The 22,561-nt window shown below is 46.5% G+C and overlaps 1 protein-coding gene across 1 annotated transcript in view; it reads left to right on the top strand.

Annotated features, from left to right (window-relative positions):
• EFNA2 (ephrin A2) overlaps positions 1–18,196 on the top strand; it is an 87,479-nt gene extending 69,283 nt beyond the window's left edge. Inside the window, 3 exon segments of the mRNA XM_074304854.1 lie at positions 5,942–6,234; positions 15,963–16,028; positions 17,551–18,196. Coding sequence (XP_074160955.1) covers positions 5,942–6,234; positions 15,963–16,028; positions 17,551–17,672 — 481 coding nt within the window. The 3' untranslated portion in view covers positions 17,673–18,196.
• The last annotated feature ends 4,365 nt before the right edge of the window (positions 18,197–22,561 follow it).

Below are 22,561 nucleotides of genomic sequence, written 5' to 3'. Positions count from 1 at the left end.
TGTGTGAGCATATATGGATATATATACACATACATCTTTTGATCCTGTCATCTTAATTTGATTCTCATAACCACCTGGGGAGGGAGATGCTATTACTATCCCTATCTTACAGATAAAGAAACTGAATCAGGCATAAGTCAAATGACTTGTCTAATCACATGGCTCATAAGTTAGGCTGGATTTGAATTCAGCTCTAGTGCTCTAACCACTGAGCTCCTCAGGACAAATTGTTTCATTTGCTTTGGTCTCAGTTTCCTCATCTGCAAAAGAAGGGATTGGACTAGAATTCTCGGAGTCCTTCAGCTCTCAAGTTTCATAGCTAGCCAAAATCCCTCCTTCCCAGGATTTATCTGTCCACCTGCATTAGTTGGCCCAGCCCCGCCCCCAAACTCCCTTGTCTCCTCCAACAGAAATCCTTCTCTTCCTTCAAGGCCCAGCTCAGGTGCCATGTCCTCCTCCAGGATGCCTCCCCTTCCCCTCCTTGGTCTTCCTGCACCCATCCCCCCACTTATATCCTATTATTTAGGGTCCTTTCCTATGTCCCTTCTTCCATCCCTACTAGATTATAAACTCGTGGAAAGGACTGTGTGATTTTTACATACATGGGTGATGATGGTAATAAAAATAACTAGCATTTTCATACACTTTATTAGCAACAAAGTACTTTATAAATATCTCATTTCACAGGAACCTTGGAGGGTGAGTGCTATTATTATCCTTATTTTACAAGTGAGGAAACTGAGGCAGACAAAAGTTAAGTGACTCATTCAGGGTCACACATCAAGCATGTGTCTGAGGCTGGATTTGCACCCAAATCTCAGACAGCTAAAGCTAGATCTGGTCCAACCCTTTTATTTTACAGATAAGGAAACTGAGGCCCGTTCAGATAAAGAGATTTGCTGAGAATCACACAAGTAGTGGACCTCAGCAGCAGGATCTGAATTCAAGTCCCGTGACTTGGGAGCTAGTGTCTGTAACACTGCCCCGAAGTTTTCGTATCCCAGAACCAATTGCTGGGCCTTGTATGTCCAGGGCTGCAGTTTAAGTATTTGCTGAATTGAACTAGGGCACAGTGGAAGATACTTAGACTTGGAGTCGGGGAGAACTGGATTCAGAGACCGCCTCAGCCTCTTCCCAGCTGTGTGAGCTGAGTAAATTATGATGCTTCTCTGAACCTATTTCCTCTTCTGTAAAGTTCCAGATCTGGGCTCAAAGCCTCCAACTCTGTGAGTCTGCACGGTCCACAGGAAGGCGGGATGGATACCACAGAGGCAGCTCCTGTCCAGAGAAGGAGCGATATTCGATCGCTTCTGAGTCCCTTCTAATTCCCCTTATGGTTCAGGTTCTCAGTCCGCCAGCTGACAGAGCCCTCAGTCACCCTTGGACCCAGTTTCCTCATCTCTGCAATGGGACTGACTCTGGCTTCCTCATGAATAATTCTGCTAGAGGCTAATGGAGGTGTGAAAGCAGGAGGGGATCCCCTTCCCACATTGTTTATATCCCCAACACCTTCCATTTCAGACACCTGTTTTATCTCTTTATCTTTTCCCCCTCCCCCTAGCCTCCGCTTTATTTTTTTAATTAGCTGATGAGCCATCTTCACACCTATTGAAACCCTAGCTCGAGAAACCTCATTAGCCCAGATCAAAAGGAGGCCTGAATGATTTATGAAAGTGCCCTGCTTGAGAGAAAAGAAATAATTAAGGGGACCTGTGCCTGAGGCTGTCCCAAAGGCCCCATTAGAGATTTCCCCTAGAGCCATGCATACAGACCCTCTTGGGTCTTGGGCTTCCTCACTTAGGCCCTGAAATCTGGGATGCCCTCTCTTCCATGGAGCTTCCAGGTAGCTTTGAGAGCAGAGGACCAAAGGCAGAGCTAAGAGGGAGTCTTGAGAATTGAGAATGTCAGAGTTGAAGGAACTTGGGAAAAGGGGTCAGAACTAGTTGAGAATATAGAATAGAATAACTAAGAGGGCTCTTAGAACATGGAGTCAGAGCTGGGAGGGCCCTTAGAACCCAGGATGGCAGAGCTCGGAAGGCCCTTAAAATACAGGATATTAGAACTGGTTAGGCCCTTAGAACCTGGGACATCAGAGCTGGGAGGGCCCTTAGAACATGGAATAATGTCAGATCTAGGAGACATTGTAGAGCTCCCTTAGTCCATCTATTTCATTTTACAACAATGTGAACAAGCCCAAGAAGGGAGGTCACTTGCTCAATGTCACACGGAAGGTTAGTGGCCAACCTTGGAATGGAACTCAGGTCTCCACTTCCTTTTTTATGACCTCCCCTCCCCAATCTGTGTTCTCCACATATTCTTTCCTGGGAGGTTTTCTTTTGGGGATCTCGGACCCACTCCTCCACCAGTTTTAAATGTACCTCCCTATCTCCTTATCTCCACAGGCAGACTCTGTGGGACTTTGTCCAAGTTTTGCTGAAATCCGGGTAAAAATATCTAGAGGCAGATCCTCTGATCTTCCGGCCCGATAACCCTGTCACACGAGTAAATGAGGCTAGCCCGCCAGGCTTTGTTCTTGAGAAGGCCTTGCTGGCTCCCCAGGAGAAGACTTCCTTTGCCAGCTGCTCACACCAACTGTCCTAAACGCTTATGGGGACCAGGCCCTGGGCTAGGCGCTGGGGATACAGGAACAAAAGTGAAAGTCTTTCCCCTCAGGAAGTATGCCCTCTATCAAGGAAAACAGTGTATGTGCAATGTAAAAAAGTATCAAGTAATTTCTTGGGGTGCAGGGGGAGGGACCTGAAGAATCTGGAGAGAGCGTTATGAGGCACCTGAAATGAACTTTGAAAACAGTGAGAGATCTCAAGAGGCAAAGGTGAAGAGTTTAGAAGGGGATTTTCCTGTGGGAAGGCTAGAACAGTGCCAGAAGAGTAGTAGTATGGAATAAGTCTGGAAAGGTAGGCTGTGTCCTAAGGGCCCCCCAGCTCTGACCTCCTGGGTTCTAAGGGCCTCCCAGCTCTGACCTCCTGGGTTCTAAGATCTAATTCTCACATTCTGATTATTAAAAAGTCTTACTTACTCTGACATTCTGTTATATGTTCTAAGGCTCCTTTTAGCATTGATATCCTCTGTTTTATGTGCTCAATTCCCTTCATCCTAGATCATTCTTTGGTTCTTTGTGGTTGGCTGAATAAGAGCATGACTAGGGAGAATGAGGAGGACGGTGGTTCCTTGGAAATTTGGAGGGGGCAGGTTTATAGATGTTAGACTTGGAGCCGAGAGGGAGCTCAGAGACCATCTCTCCCAACCCCCGCATTTTTAGCTGAGGAAGCTGAATTCCCAAGAGTGAAGTGACCGACTTTCCAAATCCTGCGGAGAGGAAGGGCCTGAGCTGGGATTGGTGCAGAAAGTGAGTCTGGTTTGGGACATTTGGTTTGCAATTGGAGGCGAAGGTAGAAATGTCCTCTCAAGAGAGAATTAGGGTCTGAGGCATTGATGGAGGTTATAGAGGAGAGAAGAAAAACAAATTATAGGTCACCTTATAATAGAACAGAGAATGTTGGAAGGAACCTTAGAAGATAGAACCCAGAATGTTTGGACTGGAAAGAATTTCAGAATATAATAGCAAAGCTAGAACATAGGGCTCACAGTGTTAGAATTTGAAAACCACTTCATTTGTTTTTTTCATTTTAGAGGTGAGCAAATTGAGACCTAACAGAAGATTAGTGATAATCAATATACATGGCAAATTTATGTCCATTTATATAGCTTTGGAAACATGATTTTATTATTTTAAATTATTATGGGTAAATAATTATGGTTATAGGTCGTATCTTTGGGGGAATTACGGTATTACTGTAATTTAATATAAGTCTGATTTTCAAAATTAAAAAATTGACAAAACAACAAAAAAAGTAGGATTTATTGAAATATTCAACCAAGTCATAACTAGTATTGGGAAAATATGGCTTTGTACCAGGGCACCGGCTTTCCCAGTTGCACATTGTGCAATCAGACTGGCCATCTGACTCAGGATCTTGTCACCGTCTCCTGGGATCTGCTCAGGGATGTGTTGGACTAGTGTTAAAATTTCAATGTGAACATTTTCATTTCAGAAATCAGCAAATGGTATAAAATCAGAGCTTGATTTATTATTTAGTTGATTGTTTGGACTTAAGAAAGTTAATATTGTTTTTTAAACTTAAAAGTGTCACGTGCAGTTTGGGGGGTGGGGTGGGAGAGAAACCTGGTTGTTAAATTTTACTTTTGTATTCCCAGATCTAACTTTCCCTGTATTTCTGGTAGTGATGAGTGCTGAACTCCTGGGACTTGGGAGGGAGATAGAAACTCCTCGCCCCCATGACTCCACCTGCAGGTGGGGCCACCTTCTGTGTTCCAGGTGTGATAATTCCTACTTTCAGCTTTGGTGTTCGATGATCTTCCTCTAATACTAGTAATAAAACTTTTTATTATTATAACAACAACAAAAACAATTGCTAGCATTTATGTGGCGTGTTAAGGTTTTCAAAGCATTGTACGTCCATATATTGGATTCTGCAGTTTATAGTTGGGCTAAAAGGAAAAAATGACACTCTCATGGGTCCATCCCCGCTTCCCAGGACATCTTGACTTTTTCTTCTGAATTGGATTCGTGTATTTTATGTGTATATATTCTTACACACAGGATCATAGGTGGAGAGCTAAAAAGTACCTTCAAAGCCACTTTCTTCATTTTACAAATGAAGAAACTGAGTCTGACACAGATTAATTGACTTTTCCAAGGGGTCACAGGTGACTGGCAGCATTTGAACTCAGGTTTTTCTGCCTTCAAGACCAATTTTCTGTCTCCCATTCCTGAAAAACCATTTGGAAATGCCAGAAATTGAGTTTGGAATCCCAGACCTGCAATGCCTGAACTTTACCTCTGGCCTTAATAATAATAATAATAAATCCAGCATTTATGTAATGTTTTTAAGTTTTGCAGAGCAGTTTGCATATGTTATCTCATTAGCATCTCACAACAACCCTGGGAGATAGCTACTTCTTTTTACTCCCATTTTACAGATGAGGAAACTGAGGTCAGAAAGCTTAAGTGACTCGCCCAGTATCCTCCCCATAGGAAGTATCTGGGGTGGACTTCCTTTAGCTTCCAGCTTCAGGGTTTGCCCTGAGAAAGTGCACTTTCCCCCAGGCTTTCCCTGTCATCCTTTTCCAGTACTGTATATCACCCAGGAATGTGATCCAGTCAGATGGGTGTGAATGCTGGTCCTCCCAGCTTATCCCACTGAGGCAGCCTCCTCCCTTGCTGACACTGAAGACTTCCCCGATTCTCCCTAGGAACTGAGAGCAGAACCGTGTTTGATTAACAAATGGTCAGATTAACAGCTGGCTTCATGGCGCCTCAGACATCTGGACAGAAGCGGGCTCAAATGTTCGGCTTAAGAGCCCTTAAACATCTGGACCTAAGCTCTTTTAGCATTTGGCTTGAGCATCCCCAAACATCTGGCCCCAGGTTTTCAGCTCGCCAGTTTTCACAGGGATGAGACATTTGTTCCCAATCCAGTTTCCCAAGACCGATCCTGGTGGATCAGAGAGGGGAGAAACTTAAGGCAGATCGAATGGGGGTGGCTGCTGCACCTAGGTGAGAGGTGACCCTGGGCAAGGCCCTTAATCCTGTTTTCCTCAGTTTTCTCATCTGTCAGATGAGCTGAAGAAGGAAATGGCAAACTGCTCTAGTATCTGCCGAGAAAACTCCAAACGGGGTCACAAAGAGTGACTGAGATCAAGCCACTATTGTTGTCTGTGCTGATATTCACCATTCTTTTATAGGATCCAGTCCTCGGCCTGCTTCCTTACTCTGGCCGCCCTCCTCTGGAGGCGAGATCGCACGGGGGGGTTGAGCAGGATTCCATAGCCCCAAGGCTTGGGGTGTCACAGACCCCTGAACCCTGTCCTTGACCATTGCTTCCTCCTCTCCCTCCAGGTTTCATCATGGCGATTACACGGTAGAAGTCAGTATCAATGACTATCTGGACATCTACTGCCCCCATTACGAGAAGCCGCTGCCCCCGACCGTGCTTATGGAGGAGTACGTCTTATACATGGTCAACGATGAGGGCCACGCTTCCTGCAACCGGCAGAAAGGCTTCAAGCGCTGGGAGTGCAACCGGCCCATGGCGCCCAACGGGCCCCTCAAGTTCTCTGAAAAGTTCCAGCTCTTCACACCCTTCTCCTTGGGCTTTGAGTTCCGGCCGGGACATGACTACTATTACATCTGTGAGTGTGGGGTCTCTTCTGGGGAGGCTGGAAGGGCAGTAAAGCACAAAGCTCGGTCACCGGGGATGAGCCTTCGGAGGCTTTAGACCTAGAACAGAGAGAAACCCTCAGTGCCATCTACTCTGCCCTCCTCCTTTGACTGATGAGCAAAGAGCTATGATGAGTATTATTATGTCCATTTTACAGATAAGGAAACTGAGGCCCCCAGAAGTATAATAGCCCACTCAAAAGCACAAGCATTTTATATGTTTGTATATATATATATATATATGTATATATATATGTATTTTTATATAAATACACACACACATATATATATATACATATATCTCATTTGAAACTAAAAAGCTACCCCATGAGGTAAGAGCAACAAGCATTATTATATTCATTTTATAGATGAGACAACTGAGACCCACAGAAGTATAGTAGCTTACTCAAAATCACAAGTGTGCATACATATATGTATATATATATATTTACACACACATGTATACTTATATATATTTAAATACATATATACTTACATATGAATGTGTATATATGTGTGTCTGTGTATATTTGTATATATAAATACATATATGTGTGTATGAGTATAGCTATGTGTATGTCTGTGTATATATATGTACATGTATATAAAAATCTCATTTGAAACTACAAAGCCACCCCATGAGGTAGGTGCAACAAGTATTATTATATCCATTTTACAGATGAGGAAACTGAGCCCTCTTTTCTATAACCCTTCTGACATCCTGTGCTTTCAATCACCTTGAGAGGCCCCTCTAGCCCGAGCTGAAAGGCGCGAGGCGCCGGGCCGTGAATGATCTCCCGGAAGCACAGTAGGGAGAACGTGGCTGAGGAGGGGGATGATAACTCAGCAGAAGGGATGATGCCCCAAGTTCTCCAGCTGGGGTCGGGCAGGGCGTGGACCGCTGGCTTGTAAGCATTGAGTGAGTGCGGCACTTTTGGCGCATAGTAGGTGTGTTTAATAAATGTTGGTGGTTTGATTGGCAGGTTGACATCATAATTGTGAGGGCAGAGTTCAGGGTGGGTGCGAAGATTCCCCGGTGCTGATTCAGTCTGTTTTTTTTCCCCTGGCTGATGCTAAAAGCCAGTTTGAGGAGCTGTCTGTGTTTCCCACAGTGTTGGAGCTGGGAGGAACCACAGAATATAGGACATGGGAGTGGGGGGGCCTGGGAACAGAGAATGTCACAGGTCGGGCTCGGTCCCTGCATGGATGTATACTTTGCAGCCTGGAATTAACCCCTCACAGTCCAACGCACACATATCTATCTTGGACATGTTGAAGTGTGGGCTCGCCTTGGATATATCCATCTACACATAATAGAAATGTGATTATGATTTTTTATGGGATTCTTGACCCAGATGTCACCTTGGGAAGCTTGCCTGTGGTCCTGAGACTGGTGGGAGGGCATTCTAGGGACCCCCTTCTCTCAACCCCCACCACGTTCCCCCACCCTCGTATCTTATATGGTCGACGTACTTGGCGGATAACGTGCCAGCTCATGTGTGTGTGAGCGTATGCGTAGAAAATGCGACACTTGGCCTCTGCCACCTCGGGAGGCCTTGCCACCGGGAACTTTGTCTCTCCTTGCCCTTCCTCCACCGATGCCCTCTCACTGAAGGCCTGAGGGGGGACACTGTATGGACCCCCCTTTTCCCAAAGCTCCCTACCCCCCTTTTATGATTCTTCCCTTCCCCCCACCTTTCACCGGGGAGATAAAGATAAAAGCTTGTAATAAAAATAATATTCGTCACGAGAGATAAGACGAATAATTACAATAATTATCTTTATGAAACTCCTGTCTTGGAATGAAAAATGTAATTTTTCTGATATTAAGGGAACTTAATTTAAACACCTTTTTTTCTTCCCTGAATTAAAATAAAATAAAATAAAATGGAAGCAGGAAAATCGCTCCCAATAAAGTTTAATTTGAAACTGCGGGAGCCCTGGGGTGGGTGGGGATCTCCAAGTCTCCCTAGAGCATGGTCTGTATACCCAGAGCTATTCTTGCCAAGGAGAAGGGATACACAGTCTTAGTGACAGGGGGTGGGGTGCAGGGTTTAGAAGAGCCGAGCTTTCCAAACTGGAACGAACCACAGGGATCCAATTTTCTCATTTTACAAATAGGGAAACTGAGTCCCAGAAAGATCAGTGTCACATGAAACAGAGGGAGGATTTGATCCCAAATCCCATCCCTCTTCTGCCTCATTGTTCTTCCTACCCAGGGGAATAGAGATTGTAGAAACAGGCAGACAGAGGAGTAGGGGCGGGGCCTCATGGCACAAATCAGGTCCTCTGGGTAGCTCCTGCTGCCTGGTAGAGAAATTCTAGGCTACAACCAAGACATGTCTTTGGCTTTTGGATCAATGAGTCGATGTGCCTTTATTAAGCACTTACTGTGTGCTAGGCACTGTGCTGTTACCCTCTTGGGCTCCAAAAATCATAAACTGGCAAAGCAGGAAGGGACCCCCAAAGATTCTCTTTAACCCCTTCCACTCCGGGCAAAGAACAACCCCCTTTTCCTCAATAGACAATCCCCAACTTATCAGAGGATAAGCCCTCAGGCTTCTTTAGGCCTGAAATACTTCTGTAAAAATGAAGGGATTAGACTAAATGACCCAGAAGCAGTAGAAATCATCTCTAGTACAGTGGAGAGAGCACTGAAGGCTTGGGTGCGAATCTCCTTTGACACTACTTGTGTGACTTTGGCCAAGCTATTTAAACTGCCTGGACCTCAGTTTCCTTAGCTGTCATACGAAAGTGTTAAGATAAAATGGCTTCTGAGGGTCCTCCTAGCTCTTAAGCTATCTCCACAATTCTCTTTTATCTACAATTCTTATAATCCCATGAATTTTGGTGATGGGGAGCTCACTACCTCTCAAGGTAGTGCATTATGCAAGAAAACTCATTATTAAGAAATTTTTAACATCTATTGAGTCAAAACTCATTCCCTGTTCCCTCCCCTGTAAGTTTCCCTTATTTATTCTTTGTTCTCTTCTCTGGGGCCCATCAGAACAAACCCAGTTCCCCTTCCATGTGACAAGTATGTAAAGACAGCGATCAAACCCCCCACTAAATCTTTTTTTCTCCTCAGTTCCTTTATTGACCCTCCTGCGGTGTGGCCTTCACCCTGGTGTCCCTGCATTTGTCAGCATGCTGTAGTCTGACTGGTCAAAGCAGGGGCAGCAGAACTGTCCCCTCCTTCACTGTGGACACGGATTCTATAAATTTAGAATAAGATGGAAACAGGTTTTTTCTCTTTCTTGCCTCCTTTTTTTTTTTTTTAAAGAAAAAAATCACATTGTTATTGAGAAGCTAAGGTACAAACCGGAGAGCAAAGATTAGAGATCATTTCCTGCCAAGATTTGTTGAAGGAACTGGGAATATATGGCCTGGAGCATATGAGAGTTGCAATTGCTCCTAGTAGCAGAAATGTGGTCATGTAGAGAAGGAAGGAAATAAGCATTTATTAAGTGCACTGTGCTAAGCACTTTACACATTATCTCATTTTATCCTTACAACAACTCAAATCTAACCAGGAGGTAGATGCTATCATTATCCCCATTTTACAGATGAGCAGACTGAGGCAGGCAGCAGTTAAGTGACTTGCCCAAGGTCACACAATTGTGACCTGTGTATGGCAAAATTAGAATTCAGGTCTTCTTGATTCCAGGTCTAGAGTTTTTGTCTGCTATGCCACCAAAAGTGCCTGATTCACCAAAAAGGGGAATCAGGTTTATTCTTTTGGGTCTCAGAGAGCAGAACTAGGAGAAATTTTTCCGTAAAAAAAAGAAAGAAAAGAAGGAAGAAAAAAAGGAAAGAAAGAAGAAGAAGGGAGGGAAGGAAGGTGAGAGGACAAGAAGAAAGGAAGAGGGTTGAAAGGAATGAAGAAAGGAAAATGGAAGGAAGGAAGAAAGATTAGAAAGAATGAATATGAAAGGGAGAGAGGGAGGGAGGAAAGTTAGAAGAAATGAATATGAAAGGGAGGGAGGCAGGGAAGGAGGGAGGAAGGAAGGAAGCTGGAAGGAAGAAAAGAGAAAGGAAAATTAAAGGAAGGAAGGAAGGAAGATAGAAGAATAGATGGAGAAAGGAAGGCTAGAAGGAATAAATATGAAAGGAAGGGAGGCAGGGATGGAGGAAGAAAGGAAGGAAGATGGAAGAAAGGAGGGAGGAAGGAAGAAAGGAAAATGGAAAGAAGGAAGATGGAAGGAAAAAGGGAGGAAGGAAGGTTAGAAGGAATGAATGTGAAAGGGAGAGAGGCAGGGAGGGAGGAAGGAAGGTGGGTAGGCGCCTAACATTTAGACCTATCCTAATTTGGCATGGACTCCCTCCCCACTCCATGGAGGTCTCCAGACTTGTCTGCTGTATCACAGTGGCTATTCCTTTTGGTTCATTGGCTTCTGAGAGGCCTCCAACTCTCGAATTCTGGGACTGAGAGATGAAGTAAGGGGAGGATGTTGGAGAGAGGCCATTCTAACAGTTACTGCTCTACAAGGGTAAGAAAAGCAGCAGAAAAAAGGATAGGAAATAGACCACTTGGATTGAGTTGGGTCCAGACTCGGGATGTGAAGACCACCGTCTTGTTGCCCCTGCTGTCATGCCCTGGGCAGACCTTCTTGGTAGTGTGGTATCGGAATTACAGTTTAAATGGGGATTCCCAGTATATCCCATGTCCGAGGATGGTGAGGGGCCTGGAGGAGATGCCTTGAAAGGATAAGTGATGGGAACGGGGAGGTTTAGGATGGAGAAGAGAAGTGTCAGGAAGACAGGATGCTTACCTTCAAGTGTTTGGAAGGCTGCTTGGCCCAGAGCGCAGAGCCAGGAGCACTGACGTTGGGGCGGGGAATGGGAGGTCTCCATCACTGCTGGTCCTTGAGAAGAGACCCACTGGCTTCTTGTCGTCAGGGATATTTCCAAGGGGATTCTTGCCCCAACAAGGGTTAGTTTAGGGGCCCTCACTCTGAGGTTCTGTGAGTGGGTTCCTTCCACTCCTTCCACTAATCAGACTTGCCCATCAAGGAAATGGGCTGCTGAGTAAGTAGTGAGTTTCTCATTGCTGGAGGTGCTCAAGCAGAAACCCCTGTCTCCAAGAAGTGGTCAGGAGGAATTCCTGCTGGGGATTAGGAGGCTGAGCTAGATTACTGCATCGTCTCCGACTGGGACCAGGGGACAACTCTCTGGAACAGGAAGCCCCTCGATAGACTCCTTGTGACCACTAATCCCTCAGCCGAGGTTTGAGTTTCTCTACGAACCTCTGTATCAACGAACAGGCTCCTTCCAGGGCTGGGGAGGGAAAATATAGGGATGGGGGATCCCAGCTTTCCAGGACTAAAGAAGGTTAGTGTTATGTGAGGCTACCCCAATATTCCACGGTTCCAGAGAGGGGCAGTGTCAGGGGAGAGCATCCCAATGTTCTAGGGCTGGAGAGGAGTATTATTGGGGGAGGGCACCCTAATCTTCTAGGGCTGGAGAGGAGTATTATTGGGGGAGGGCACCCTAATCTTCTAGGGCTGGAGAGGGGCAGTGTCAGGGGAGGACACCCTAACCTTTCAGGGCTGGAGAGAGGCAATGTTGAGTGAGAGCATCCCAGCTTTCCAGGACTAAAAATGGCCAGTGTTGAGTGAGAGTACTCCAACTTTTTAGGGCTGGAGAGGAGCAGTGTTGGGTGAGGGAACCCAGCCTTCCAGGACAAAAGAGGGTTGATATTACGTGAGCTTACCCTAATCTTCCAGGGCTAGAGAGGGGCAGTGTTGAGTGAGGGTGCCCTAATCTTCCAGTGCTGAAGGGCCTTTGGTCCCAAGTAAGCTCCTCTCACCCCCCATCTGTGTCTCTGCTCTTCACCTTGACCTAGAAGTCGGGGAACAGATACTATGCAAAGCCTGCGGGGGGAAGAGAATTCCAATTTCCAAGCCAGGGAAGGAGGTAAACGCCCTTTTATTCTTCCCACTAAAGTCAGATTCCTCAAAGGGGCGGAATTTTGAGTGGCAAGTGTGCCCTGAATCCTAAGTAGCTGAGGCCCGAGACCGGCCTGCCCGGCCACTCCTGGGTACGTCTGGCTGACATTTTCGCACTTCTTGTGATGTCCAACTTACCCTCATGCAATCAAGCCGGGCTTGATGATACCAGGGGCTGCAATCTAAGGGAGGGGGAAAGAGCAGTAATTAAAAACATGCTGCACTCGGGAGGGAGTCTCGGACACTAGCTTCTTTTTACAAAAGTGACATTTTCCGACCCCTCCTGAGAAGTGGAAATTTAATAGAGATTAAGACACCAGATGAAATAGGCTGAAAATGGAGATTTGAGAGCAAAGGGGGGAAGGATGATCCAGGGCCCTACATGCCCAGAAAAGTGTTTTATGATTTATGATTTCTCCCAGAAAGAATCACGGAGGCCGGTGGAGGTTTGGGGCTGGAAAGATCTCAGTGGCGGTCTCATTCAGCCCTCTTACTCGAAGCTGAGGCCGGTGGAGATTCAAGGTCACTGAGCAAGGCAGGATCAGAGGAAAGGCTTGAGGGCCAGTCATCTGAGTCCTGATGGGGCCTTTAGCTCAGCTGTTTCATTTGGCCAATAGAGAACACCTGAGTTCAAATATTATCAATCAGCCTCAGTTTCCTCATCTATGAAATGAGAGGTTTGGAACCCAATGGCTTCCGAGGACCCTTTCAGCTTTAAATCTGTGACTCTGGACCTGGGCTCCATTCTCTGCTTTAAATGTGGGTAGCTTATTTCTCTGATCTGAGCCTCAGTTTCCCCACTTGTTCAAGCAAGGGGTTCAGAGGGCCAGGTTTTCCCGAAGGTCCCTCTGCACTGTCCATCTGCTGCTGGCTGGCTCAGCTTGTGGGAGCTTCATCAAAGGGCAGTTGGATGCCATTGGCTTTTGTGCTCCGAGATGGTTTCTGATGCCCCAACTCTCCTACACCGGGGGTGGAGATGAGCGTCTGCAGGAGACACAAATGTCGTCTTTGGGGCTCCCGCCGGGCTTCCTGCCGACGCTGCTAACGGAGCTTGAAATTAACAACACATCAGGCTCGGAGAACGTACTTTCCGCCCCAGCCGACCTGAAGCTCCCGGCTCCCGGCACTTAACTGGCTGGTGATGAGCCTGGGAAGTCCCCCGGGGAGGGAAAGCCTCATCTGTCACTCAGTCGGGTTATCCTGGGGGTTAGGCTTTATAAGATCTTGGACAAGTCCCCTTCCTCTCTCTGGGCCTCAGTTTTTCCATCTATAAAATGATCTCAAAAGGCCAGTCCACTTCCAATGCTTATAATTTTGATAATTTCTATATTATAGTGGTTCTCCTTTACATTCTTAAAAATTGCTGAAGACCTCCACAAAGAGTTTTTGTTTGCTGTGTGTTTTTTCTCTTGTTTTTTATTGTATCAGAAATTAAAATATCTTATTATTTTTAGGAAAATGGTTTCGGTCTTAAGGACCAGAGTTTTTGTCTCAAGACCACACTTTGAGAAGCATTGCAAAACAGGTCCTAATCACAAGTTCTGTAAGAAAGCAATTTTATAAGTATCATTATCCCCATTTCACAGATAAATAAACCAGTGTTCAAAGTAATTAAATGACTTGCCCCATATCACACAAGTAAGGTAATAAGAATTCAAACTCAATGGAATTACTCTCCATATTTATTAAGCTTTTATTGGGAGAGCAGGGTCGTGCAGTGGGTAGAGCACTGGACTTGGAGTCAGGAAGAATTGAACTTAGTCCAGTCTTAGACACTAGCAGACTCAGTTTCTTCATCTGTCAAATGAACTAGAGAAGGTAACGGCAAACCACTGTAGTATCTTTGCCAAGAAAATCCCAAATGGGGTCAGGAAGTGTCAGACATGACTGAGAAATGGTTGAACAACAAGTGTATCGCTGCCAGTGATACACGCTGCCCCCCCGGCCCAGACTGCTGCCGTGGCTGTAGGCGGGATTGATCATGAAGTGCTGGTAGCCGCCCTAGCGAGGTTGCCAGCCTCCTGACCTTTGGTCCTCTCCGGAAGCCCAGACGGAGTGGTTGGGGAGGTATTAATGATGACAAATGGTTGAGTGTTAAAAATACCCAGGAAACTGTCCTTCTCCTGATGGAAAAGGGGAGGAGAAGAGGTGGGGCAGACAAGCTGTTTGATTATTTATTTTTCCAGCTCAGCTGCATCAGCAGGGTCCCCAAAACAGGCTGAGGCCCCTGCTGCTTCCTTCAGTAAACAGCCTGACATGCTCTGTGGGGGAGCAGGAGCCCAGCTGGGCCTGTGGGCCTGCCTGAGGAGGGGCTAGAGAGGAGAGCAGCCGTGTACACGGTAAAGAGCCTTCCCGACTGGACCAGCTGCTCAGGTCCATCGCTTACTGAAGCGCCTAGTTTTGCAGAAGTTGCCTGGCCGCCTTCAAGCCTCAGGTTCCTCATCTGTAAAATGGGGATATTATATTACGCTCCTTATCTCACAGTCCCATTGGAAGGAGCATAATAATTAGTAATAGCTAGTATTTATATAATATAACACTTTAAGGTTTGAAAAATGTTTTATATATGTGCTAGTTCCTCTGGCCCCTCGAGGAAGGTGCTATTATTATTCCCAAGTCTCTGAGACTCAGCCAACTTTGTCAGGAATCACACAGTTCATTTGTATCAGAGCTGGGATTTGTTCTAGCTCTGGGGTCTGTGTCCTTTCTCTGTATCAAGCCGATTGACCGATAGGAGATAAAATGCTAGGTAGAAAGATAAAGATCCATGGGAGGGAATGCTTGGGGCCAAAGCGGGATCTAGACAGACCACTCCTAGAATTATGGAATAGCAAAGATCACTATTAGCTAGACCATTGGCAGGGTCACATCCTGGCCCCTTCATGACCTTCACTCTTAAGGAGCGCTGGTCTCGTGGACTTGGCAAGCCAAACCAGATGGAAGCAGTCTCCGGGAGGCCCATCCTCTTGTGAAGGGAGAGCTGAGAAACAAGACGGCTTTGTCCTCTTTCTCTGGCGGCAACTGGGGCTCCCCTGTCCTGGATGTCCTGGGCCTCCTTCCATGGTTTGAGGCCAGCCCGCAACGACAGAACAAGACCTCGTCTGTGGAGAAAAAAGCCTAGTTGGGGGGGGAGGTCTGGATTTGCTAGTTCTATTCAGCTGGGTAACTTCTTTCCTCTGAACCTCAGTTTCCCCATCTGCAAAATGGAGAAGTTGACCTAGAGAGCCTCTAAGGTGCTCCCATCAATTCTAGATCAGTGATCCTTTGCTGTTCTAGTCATTCAGCAAGAAGTTATAAAGCATCTACTATGAGCTCGGTGCTGACAGTTAAAAGGTTGGATAAGCTCAGTTCTTACCGTCCTGGAGATCAGTTTGAGAGAAACACTCGGCTTATTTACCTTTTACAATAATACATAATAGTCTGTGGGGTGGAGGCGGCGGCATTGGTGCTGGGTTTTTAAAGATGGGCATGGTTTCAGTTAGTCAGAGAGAGTCAGGATGTTATCCCTGGCAGAGGGAACAACGTAGGCAAAAGTCCCAAGGCAGGACTTCGCAGATGGACCTTAGTTCACAGTGGGACTCCAGCACTTAGGGTATGACCATACATCCACAGCAGGTTGTGTAGTGCTGACAGAATCGTCCGTTCTTTGGATGTAAGGGATCTTGTCTGATCCTAGACTGTGCCTCCTAGTCAGACCTCACACTGGCCCTCAGTAAGCCTGTAACTGCCTCCTTTTCCTTTTCCCTCTGTAGCTGCCACTCCCTCCAATACGGTGGACAGGCCCTGTTTAAAACTGAAGGTTTACGTGAAGCCAACAAGTAAGTCCAGCATTTGGCCTGGGGAGGGATGGGGCGCTGGTGCTGAGCACACACTTAGTTTCTTCTCTTTCTGATGGGGACTGGGTAGGAGGGCTGAGCCAAGATGGTTAGGCCAGGGGGACTGGGCCAGGACGGTTAGACTGTGGGACTGGACCAGGACAGTTAGGCCAGGGGGACTGGGCCAAGACAGGCCAGAGGGACTGGGCCAGGACAGTTAGGCCAGGGGGACTGGGCCAGGATGGTTAGACTGAGGGACTGGACCAGGACAGTTAGGCCAGGGGGACTGGACCAAGACAGGCCAGAGGGACTGGGCCAGGACGGTTAGGGCCCTATACAGAATCTGTCACTGACTCACTGTGGGAGGGATATAGGGCCTCAGTTTCCCTCTTTGTACAATGAGGGGTTTGATCTGGAAGGTTCCTTCCCTTCTCTGACATTTTGTGAGACTTGGAGAAAACCAGAAGGAAAAATTGTTTTCTCCTGAGAAGATGCTCTCTCTCTTTGTTTCTTTTTCTGTGTCTGTCTTCCCATCTTTTTGTCTGGTTCCCTCTTTTTCTTTCTCTTCCCTTTTTGTCTCTTTCTTCTCTCTGTCTCTCTAACTCAGCCTCTAGTTCTATTTCTGTATCTGCCCCTTCTCTCTCCCTTCCCATCCTTTCTCCTCCCCTTTCTCTCTATCTCAGTATCTGACTTTTTCTCTCTCTTTGTATCTCTCTTCTCTCTATCTTCCCCACTTTCCATTTTCTGTCTCTCTCTTATGTTTGTCTCCCATTTCTCTTTGTCTCTCCTTTCTTTCTCCTCTCTTTCCATATTCTGTTTTTTTCTCCTCCCTTTCTCCTTTCTGTCTCTGTTTTTATTTCTTCTTTTCCCTTTCTATCTCTCTTTCTCCCTTTTCCCCTCTGTCTCTCTCTTCTTCCTGTCTCCTCTCTTTCTTTCCACTTTGTTTTTTGTCTCTCCTCCCTTTCTCCTTTCTCTCTCTTTTTCTATCTCTTCCTTTCCCCTTTCTCTCTCCCCCTTTTCTGTTTCTCTCTTCTTTTTACTTACTCTTTCTTTCCACTTTCTCTCTGTTTTTGTCTCTCCTCCCTTTCTCCTTTTTCTCTTTTTCTATTTCTTCTTTCCCCTTTCTCTCTCTCCACCCTGCCCCTCTCCTCTTTCTGTTCTCTCTCTTTCCTCTATCTCTGTTTCTCTCTCTCCCTTTCTTTTCCTTTGCTCTCTATTGTCTCTTTCTCCTCCTTTTCTCTCTCCTTTCTATCTTTCTTCTCACTCTCTCTGGCCAGCGGGTCTGTGTTAGGAGTCAAGCTGAGGTTTAGCCAGGGCTAAAGTAAGGGGTCCTTGTCAGGATCCGGGGCAGGTTGAGGGTCAGAAGTCAGCATTGGGCCTGGACTGGGTTAGGGTTTGTTAGGTGTTAGAGTCCAGATGGCAACTGGACTTAAAGGTGGGGTCAGCTCCCAGACTTGGGAAAGAACAAGGGGAGTCCCCTACCTTCTCCCCTGCCCCGACATGACCTGTGCCTTTCTCCCAACAGACGATTCTCTGTACGAGTCACCAGAGCCCATCTTCACCAGCAATAACTCCTGCAGCAGCCTCAGGGTGTCCCAGCTATTCCTCTCTGTGGTGCCCGTCTTTTGGACCATCTTCACCTCTTAGCCCCCCAGCCCTCCCGCCACCAGGCACCGCGGGATCGGGATGGTTCTAGGTGGAGCCAGGGAAGACAGAGGGATTCCTAGGGGGATGGGAGGCAGCCCTGCTGTTTCCCTTACTCCTTGCCACCTGTTCAGAAACGCCCCTCAGCCTCTGTCTGCCCCTCCTTCAGGAGGAAGGCCCTGGAGCCACCAAGCCAGACTTCCACCTTGGGGACCACACAGAGAGGACTGAGGAGGAAGCAGATGGTGTCTGCCAGGGACTGAGTTCATGGCCGCCCAGGAAGGTGACCTCAAATCCTTGAAGGTTTAGGCTCTAGGGAGCCTCTCCAGGGCAGTAACAGCTGCTCCCCAACCCTGGGGCATGGGAACGAGAGCTGCTTGTAGACCAAATAGAGAACGTCCTTCTTGTTTCGATTTGGTGCTGTCATCCCTTCCTCCCTGACCCTCAGACCTCTGACCTGCCCAGGGGACCTTCCTAGAGATAGAAGAGGCCACCATTGGACCGGGATGGTCATCGCCACCCAAACTGCTGCTCCTCCTTTCCCTCTCCACGTCGCCCCACCGAGAAGACGGCAGGCAAGCTGTCATTTCAGAAGGCTCAGAGACAGCAGGGGGCCGGGGGTGGGGAGTGGGGGTAGACCCATCCCCTTTTGGTCCGAGCCCTTTCCCGCCCATCTCCTTGCCCTCAATTCACTGTCTAGCCCTTGTCTTCTCACCAGACTAAATGCTGTCTGGACAGAGCTGGAGTGAAGACTTTTGTCCCTGAGATCACTGGGGACCCCATGCCCTTGGGGTGAGGGGTCAGAGACGCTCTTGGCCCACGGGTTCAGGAGTGGATGCCTGGGGTGGAGGAGGGAGCTGGGGAACATCTGCTAGGAAAAGACCAAGCTCAGTACCGTGACCCATAGGGCCGTTAGAAGGTCCAGTTAAAGACTTCTTTGGGATATGTGGGCATGGAAAGGGGATGAGAGACCGGCACTGGCCACCTTAGCTGGTGACTAGGGGTCGGGGAGGGAAGGGGTAGAAATACCTCTCAATTCTTTTTTTTTTTTTTTTTTTAAATGTATTTTCGTTGTTTTATTTGAGACTCGAGTTTTTAATTTATTCTACCACCTCACATCTCCTGATTCAATGAAGACTTTGGGGAAGAAAATAGGGGTCCCTAACTGTGGGTCTAGGCCCATAATCCTAATCTCCCCAATTTCCTTCCTTTCCCCAGCCCCTATTCATCACTTCTCTCTTCTGTGCTCCATCGAAACACCCAAATATAGCCAGAGTCCACAGCTCTGGGAAGCTCCAGGTTCCTTGGCCCACCTCCTTTCCACTATGGGCTTTCCCCAGGGGTCTTCCATCCCTGGCTTTATCCTCCCTTCATATTCTGAGCAAATAAAGTCACGGCTCTCTCAGTGGAGCGTCCGGGATCTCCTAGATCTGAGCTCTAGGACGGGTTGGGTTTGTTCTTTTTTCTGAGGGGCCATAGGGTGAAGTTAGAAGCAGCCCTTGGGGCACACATTGGTACATTTTGAGAGAGATAGTGCCCCTTGTTATCTCAGACCCCTCCTCCTCCCCCTCTGGGAGCCAAAAGTCTGAGGCAAGAGCCTGGAACAGAGGGGGAGCGAAGGGAGGTCTTTGGTACCAGGGGAAGGGGCTGCACTGACTTAGATCCCCACTGCCCCTGGGGGGTTTGGGGGAGGCTCTAGGAGGGCCTTTCTATGAAAAAACTAACCCTCACTGTCCTCTCTGGAGGAGACACAGCCTCCTGCCCATCCCTTACCCTGGCTCTGCCTCCCTTTCCAGTTTTTAACCTGGGTATGGGCTGGAGTCTCCCCAGGTCCCAGAGGAAAAAGCTTACAAGTCCCTCCACTAGGCCACAGTTCAGCATTCCTCCTCTGCTCGCCATCGGAGCAGGGCCTTCTATTAAGGACCCTGTTTCTTCCTTTCTTCCTTCTTCTTCTTCTTCTTTTTTTGCAAATGCAAATGAATCTACCGATTTCTATTGCTTCAAGTAATCTGTCTCTGAGGAAGGGAGCAGACGTTATATTTCTGTAAATAGAGCCCGCAGGTATATACTGTGATTTATTTTTAATGCAATGCTGAGAATGAACTCGGTGGAGGTCTCTCTCTCTCTCTCTCTCTCTCTCTCTCTCTCTCTCTCTCTCTCTCTCTCTCTGTCTCTCTCCATCTCTCTCTCTCTCTGTCTCTTTCTCTCTTTCTGCTTTTCTCTCTCTCTCCCTCCCTCCCTTCTTCCCTCCCTCCTTCACTCTCTTCTTCTTCTTCCTCCTCCTCCTTTCTTCTCCTTCTTCTCTTCCTCCTCTCTATCTTTCTATTCCCCTCTCTCCCACCCTTCCCTCCTCCCTCCTTTCTTTGTTTTTCTCTTTTCTCTCTTCCTATCCCTTTCTTTCCCCTTATTCCTCCTTGTTCCCCTTCTCTTCCCTCCTCTTCCTATTTCCCCCCCTCCCCTCTTCTTCCCTCTTGCCCTCCTTTTCCTCTTTTCCTCTTTCTCTACTTCCCTCCTTCTCTTTTTCTTTCCCTCTCAAACTCTATCTCTCTGTACCCTCTGTCCCTTCCTCTCCTACTTTCTCCTTCTTTCTATTCTTCTTGTGCTCTAGCTCTCCTTTCTTCCCTTCCTTCTCTATTCCCTCCCTCTCTCCCTCTCTTCTTCTCTCCCTCCTCCTCCTTCTTCTCTTCTTCTTCCTTTTCTCTTTCTCCTTCCCTTCCTCCTTCCCTCCCTCTTTCTCCTCTCTGTTTCTGTCTCTCTCCTCATCCCTCCCTCCCTCACCCCCTCCACTTTCCTTTCCTCTATCTCTCTTCCTTTTTCAGGGGTGGGGGCGGGTTTAGAGTAGAAGCTATAACTTGCAATAAGCTCATTTTGTCCGTCGGAGTTTCTTTTCCATCTGTGACCCCCCCCCCATAACAGTTTCTAAGAAAAACCGACAGACAAAAATTAAAAAAAAAAATCCTTCAGACATTTTAATGGAGTAAACACATTTATACAGATTTCATATTTCTATCTTCCTTTCCTTAATCTGTGTTTTATATATATTATATATATATATATTGTGTATATCAACCACGAGGCCCTGAGGACACAGTGAGAGGATAAATTTGGAAGGAGAATTGAGGGGAAATGGTTTTCCCCCGCCATGTAGTGGTTTGCCGGGTGTGCCCTGTCCCACCCCCTGTGCTGGTGGTCTCGGCCGTAGTTGAACATCCTCCTCGGTTCCCCTCCGCCTCTTCCTCCAGCCCATTGTGCAGGATCTCCCCTTCCTGGCTCCCCCCCATCGCCACCCAACTTTGGAATCTGTATTTTTTTATAATAAAATAAAAATAAACCTTGTGGGATTTGAGTGTTTCAGAGTTCCTGTTGCCCTCTTCCTTTTCCTCATACTGTCCTCAAACCTTCCAGCAGAAATTTTCAGGGGACTCTGGGTACAGACCCCCAGCAGTGTTTTAATGTTGACATACACTATCTCATTTGATCCTCACAACAAACCTGACAGGTAGCAGGTGCCATTTTTACCCCCCTTTTACAGATGAAGAAACCAAGTCTCAAGCAGTTTCTGCCTAGGTACACACAGGTATATGTTTGATGTGGAATTTGAATCAAAGTCCTGCCAATTCCAAGTTAAAATACTGTTCACTCTTGCCAAGCTAACTCCAACTTAGGGCTTCTTAACCTTTTCGTTTGTCCTGGACCCCCTTTGACAGCTTAATGAAGCCTGGAGACCCTTTATCACAATAATGTTTTTAAATGCATAAAAGAAAACATAATTACAAAGGAAATCAATTATATTAAAATATAGTTATCCAATATTAGAAAAAAACAAGTTCATGGGCCCCAGATTAAGAATCCCTTCTTTAGTTAGTTAGGGATAAGGGTGCATCTCCTGGACAGAGAAGCCATTAGAAAAGGCTGACTCTTCTAGCATCTTCCCCTCAATTAATAATAGTTAGAGTTATATTAATATAATAATTATAATAATAACATGCTATTCTGGTACTTTTGAGGTTTACAAAGTATTTAACAGCCCTGTGGTAGTATAAGGAGAATTATTGCTTCTATTTTTCAGATGCACAGGATTTGAACTCTAACCCCGTGGTTTATGGCAAATTTCCCACTCTAATTAAACACTCCTTCACCCCACCCCATATCTATCATCATTCCAAGTCTTTTCCTTCCTTCACCCGTCATATGCTTTTAATATTTCATATTTAATATTAGAATTCTAAAAAGTCTAAGAAATACTTACCTTGGGGACAGCTCGGTGGTGCAGTGGATATATCACCAGCTCTAAGTTAGGAGGCCCTGAGTTCAAATGTGACCTCAGACAGTTGATACTTCCTGGCTGTGTGACCTTGGGCAAGTCACTTAATCCCAATTACCTCAGCCAAAAAAAAATAGAGATAGTTACTTCAGATTTGTGTTATTCCAATCTATTCAAGTAATGGATGGCCAGGTGCTGTCCAATAGGCCAGGAAACAGACAAAAACCTGTCCCTTCCCTCAAGGAATTTATATTCTATTTTGGAGTGGGGTGGGGAGAGAGGGACTGAGTTGGGAAACAACACATAATCTTGGTAGGTAAATAAAAAATACATAGTAATTATTTGGGGGTGAAAGGGGGAGCCCTAACACGTAGCCCAGGCTTCTTAAATTGTTTTCACTCGACCTCTTCTGAGAAATTTTTATGAGACCCTGAATATATAGACATACAAATCAAATGTTTATTGATAACAAAACATAATTTCATGAACCCCAATTCAGCTTCATGAGCTTCATTTGGGGTCAAGCCCCACAGTTTAAGAAGCTTTAATTTGGAGGAACAGGAAGTAAGAGTTTTGAAGGGAGCTAGGATTCCCAGGGGAGGAGGTGAAGAAGAACATTGCAGACATA

This window comes from Sminthopsis crassicaudata, chromosome 1 (genome assembly GCF_048593235.1).
Source record: "Sminthopsis crassicaudata isolate SCR6 chromosome 1, ASM4859323v1, whole genome shotgun sequence".
NCBI lineage: Eukaryota > Metazoa > Chordata > Mammalia > Dasyuromorphia > Dasyuridae > Sminthopsis > Sminthopsis crassicaudata.
The sequence above is the reverse complement of the archived record's forward strand: the minus strand, read 5'-3'. Positions and strand labels throughout refer to the sequence as shown.